Genomic DNA, 5,000 nt, shown 5'->3' with positions numbered 1-5,000 from the left:
AGCAGACATTGGCTAGGGAAAAATTCCCTCGGTAGGAACGATGTCATACTTGTGTGTGACCTTGACAGAGTTCGGGTACCCCACGGCGTTGGTATCATCCGCCAGCATCTCCTCTGACCTGTCGTCTGACTCCAAGGCAAACTCGGGGTCCTCCTGCTCATGGTGGCGCTTTCTGATGACACGTCTCTGCACGGCTGACTGGTCTTCTGCCGCGAGGTCGACGTCATAGATCTGCCCTTCGAACTCCACGGACAGAGATCTGGTGGGTCGAGTATGGACGAAACGAGGCCTGTATCCTAATACATATTATAGCAGAGAGAGTTTATAACACACTTTTATTTTCTTGTGCCATTTTTATAGATGTTTCTCGTACAAGATTTAACACAACAAACACAACAGACTGTCAGCAGCCCACAGTGATACAGATCCAGACAGTCATTCAGCCCACAGTGATACAGACCCAGACAGTCATTCAGCCCACAGACCCAGACAGTCATTCAGCCCACAGTGATACAGATCCAGACAGTCATTCAGCTCACAGTGATACAGACCCAGACAGTCATTCAGCCCACAGTGATACAGACCCAGACAGTCATTCAGCCCACAGTGATACAGACCCAGACAGTCATTCAGCCCACAGTGATACAGACCCAGACAGTCATTCAGCCCACAGACCCAGACAGTCATTCAGCCCACAGTGATACAGACCCAGACAGTCATTCAGCCCACAGTGATACAGACCCAGACAGTCATTCAGCCCACAGTGATACAGATCCAGACAGTCATTCAGCCCACAGTGATACAGATCCAGACAGTCATTCAGCCCACAGTGATACAGACCCAGACAGTCATTCAGCCCACAGTGATACAGACCCAGACAGTCATTCAGCCCACAGTGATACAGACCCAGACAGTCATTCAGCCCACAGTGATACAGATCCAGACAGTCATTCAGCCCACAGTGATACAGATCCAGACAGTCATTCAGCCCACAGTGATACAGACCCAGACAGTCATTCAGCCCACAGTGATACAGATCCAGACAGTCATTCAGCCCACAGTGATACAGACCCAGACAGTCATTCAGCCCACAGTGATACAGATCCAGACAGTCATTCAGCCCACAGTGATACAGATCCAGACAGTCATTCAGCCCACAGTGATACAGACCCAGACAGTCATTCAGCCCACAGTGATACAGACCCAGACAGTCATTCAGCCCACAGTGATACAGACCCAGACAGTCATTCAGCCCACAGTGATACAGACCCAGACAGTCATTCAGCCCACAGTGATACAGATCCAGACAGTCATTCAGCCCACAGTGATACAGACCCAGACAGTCATTCAGCCCACAGTGATACAGACCAGACAGTCATTCAGCCCACAGTGATACAGATCCAGACAGTCATTCAGCCCACAGTGATACGCCAGACAGTCATTCAGCCCACGCCAGCGTCATTCAGCCCACAGTGATACAGACCAGACAGTCATTCAGCCCACAGTGATACAGACCCAGACAGTCATTCAGCCCACAGTGATACAGATCCAGACAGTCATTCAGCCCACAGTGATACAGATCCAGACAGTCATTCAGCCCACAGTGATACAGACCCAGACAGTCATTCAGCCCACAGTGATACAGACCCAGACAGTCATTCAGCCCACAGTGATACAGACCCAGACAGTCATTCAGCCCACAGTGATACAGATCCAGACAGTCATTCAGCCCACAGTGATACAGACCCAGACAGTCATTCAGCCCACAGTTATACAGATCCAGACAGTCATTCAGCCCACAGTGATACAGATCCAGACAGTCATTCAGCCCACAGTGATACAGACCCAGACAGTCATTCAGCCCACAGTGATAAAAACCTCCAGCATATGATGAATCAAATTTAACATACATGTTGGTATGGGAGTATGTATGTCAATATGTTTTCCTGTCATTTCTGCAAATAAATTCCCCTTTCTAGTCAACAAAGACATACTGAAATAAAATGAATTGAATGTGAAAAAGTACATTCAGTAGCAATGCCTCTTAAATCCACTAGGTGGCGGCACAACATTCCAAACGACCAGATCCTTGGCAGACGTGAAAGAGCACCTTCTCATCTCAACTACATATCCATCAAACCAGTGATCTAATGTCAGAAGCTGTATTCGTCTGTCTCTCTCTCTCTCTCTCTCCTCTGCATCGGACTCTCTTTTATAGCCCTGCATAATCCTGAGCCGTAAATCAAGACTCTGGCAAACACAGACATGGTCATTTTCACCATAGCTATACACACATAGACTGTAATACAGAGTGGTTAAGTCCACAGAGAGACATCTGATCAAATCAAATCACATGTTATTGATCACATACACATATGAATCAGATGTTATTCCAACAGTGCGGGTAGTATCTAACAATTCACAACAACACACACAAATCTAAAAGTAAAATAATGACATTTAGAAATATATAAACATTAGGACGAACAATGTCGGAGTGGTATTGACTAAAATGCAGTAGAATAGAATACAGTATATACATATGAGATGAGTAAAGCAGTATGTAAACATTATTAAAGTGACTAGTGTTCCACTATTAAAGTGACCAGGGATTCCATGTCTATGTATATAGGGCAGCAGCCTCTAAGGTGCAGGGTTGAGTGACCGGGTGGTAGCCGGCTAGTGATGGCTATTTAACAGTCTGATGGCCTTGAGATAGAAGCTGTTTTTCAGTCTCTCGGTCCCAGCTCTGATACATCTGTACTGACCTCACCTTCTGGATGATAGTGGGGTGAACAGGCAGTGGCTCGGGTGGTTGTTGTCCTTGATGATCTTTTTGGCCTTCCTGTGACATCAGGTGGTGTAGGTGTCCTGGAGGGCAGGTAGTTTGCCCCCCGGTGATGTGTTGGGCAGATCACTCAGTACACAACTCCCTTGCCGGCCTGAGCCACCATCAGCCTCAGTCTCAACCCCAGCACCATCCCCAGTCCCCCAGAAACTGTCTCTTAGATAACCCCCTATAAGCCCAGCACCATCCCCAGTCCCCCAGAAACTGTTTCTTAGATAACCCCCTATAAGCCCAGCACCATCCCCAGTCCCCCAGAAACTGTCTCTTAGATAACCCCCTATAAGCCCAGCACCATCCCCAGTCCCCCAGAAACTGTTTCTTAGATAACCCCCTATAAGCCCAGCACCATCCCCAGTCCCCCAGAAACTGTTTCTTAGATAACCCCCTATAAGCCCAGCACCATCCCCAGTCCCCCAGAAACTGTCTCTTAGATAACCCTCTATAAGCCCAGCACCATCCCCAGTCCCCCAGAAACTGTCTCTTAGATAACCCCCTATAAGCCCAGCACCATCCCCAGTCCCCCAGAAACTGTCTCTTAGATAACCCCAAATCCATGATAAGACCCATATTTTGTCCATTACCATTCTATGGCCTTGCAGCTCCAACTCTGGTTCCTCAGTCCCATCTCAGCCCTCATCCCTGGCCCCGGCATCAGCTTCATCCCCTCCCCGTGTCCCCTTGTCCCCATCCAACTCACCTGGTTCTCCAGAGGAGGGTGGGAACTGGCGGTGTGAGCGTCCCGGTCGGTCAAGGCCACAGTCGCAGGGTTCCCTCTCCCTACTGTTGTAGCTGCTGTGAGGCCTCAGGCTGGAGGACCTCTTCCTAGGGCTCTCCTTCAGTCCACCTCCTTTACACTTCTGGATCCGCCACTTCCCCGTGATCTCCTCCACACAGTGCCACTTCTGGAGAGGAGAGACAAGGACAAAGAGAACAGGGTTATATTAGTGGTGGAAGAGATTTTGTTTTTACTCCTCTCCTCTAATGTAAATGTCTTTAAAGTCATTTGTTGCATCTCAAAATGGCACCCTACTTTTTGCCAGCTTGCCAGAACAACACGTAGGCAGGCCGACTGACAGACAGACATCCCAACCAGATCACAGACTGACGGAAAGAAACAGAATCCTGAGAGAAAGATGAACCGGAACCACCATGAAATGAACTGGATCGTTCTGCCGTCTTGAACACATTCTAAATGAACTGGATCGTTCTGCCGTCTTGAACACATTCTAAATGAACTGGATCGTTCTGCCGTCTTGAACACATTCTAAATGAACTGGATCGTTCTGCCGTCTTGAACACATTCTAAAATGAACTGGATCGTTCTGCCATCTTGAACACATTCTAAATGAACTGGATCGTTCTGCCGTCTTGAACACATTCTAAATGAACTGGATCGTTCTGCCGTCTTGAACACATTCTAAATGAACTGGATCGTTCTGCCGTCTTGAACACATTCTAAATGAACTGGATCGTTCTGCCGTCTTGAACACATTCTAAAATGAACTGGATCGTTCTGCTGTCTTGAACACATTCTAAATGAACTGGATCGTTCTGTCGTCTTGAACACATTCTAAATGAACTGGATCGTTCTGCCGTCTTGAACACATTCTAAATGAACTGGATCGTTCTGCCGTCTTGAACACATTCTAAAGCATTCTGTCTCTATACATTTGTCTGTCTGTCTGTCTGTCTGTCTGTCTGTCTGTGTCTGTCTGTCTGTCTGTCTGTCTGTCTGTCTGTCTGTCTGTCTGTCTGTCTGTCTGTCTGTCTGTCTGTCTGTCTGTCTGTCTGTCTGTCTGTCTGTCTGTCTGTCTGTCTGTCTGTCTGTCTGTCTGTCTGTCTGTGTCTTGCTCTGTCTATACCTCTCTCTCTCTGTGTCTTGCATTTGTCTATACCTCTCTCTCTCTCTCTCTCTCTCTCTCTCTCTCTCTCTGTGTCTTGCTCTGTCTATACCTCTCTCTCTCTCTGTGTCTTGCTCTGTCTATACCTCTCTCTCTCTGTGTCTTGCATTTGTCTATACCTCTCTCTCTCTCTCTCTCTCTCTCTCTCTCTCTCTCTCTCTCTCTCTCTCTCTCTCTCTCTCTCTCTCTCTCTCTCTCTCTCTCTCTCTCTCTCTCTCTCTCTCTCTCTCTATACCGCTCTCTCTCTCTTT

General features: G+C 47.7%; 1 protein-coding gene across 1 annotated transcript in view; it reads right to left on the bottom strand.

Moving 5' to 3' along the window:
* Window positions 1-5,000, bottom strand: part of LOC106579714 (extracellular sulfatase Sulf-1) — a 96,457-nt gene that overhangs the window by 15,670 nt on the left and 75,787 nt on the right. The window contains exons 11-12 of the mRNA XM_045702807.2: window positions 3,546-3,750; window positions 50-296 (exon numbers count right to left, since the gene is read on the bottom strand). Coding sequence (XP_045558763.2) covers window positions 50-296; window positions 3,546-3,750 — 452 coding nt within the window. The remainder of the gene's footprint in view (window positions 1-49; window positions 297-3,545; window positions 3,751-5,000) is intronic.

This window comes from Salmo salar, chromosome 19 (assembly GCF_965601325.2).
Source record: "Salmo salar chromosome 19, fSalSal1, whole genome shotgun sequence".
Classification (NCBI taxonomy): domain Eukaryota; kingdom Metazoa; phylum Chordata; class Actinopteri; order Salmoniformes; family Salmonidae; genus Salmo; species Salmo salar.
This window is presented reverse-complemented; position numbering and strand designations above follow the sequence as displayed.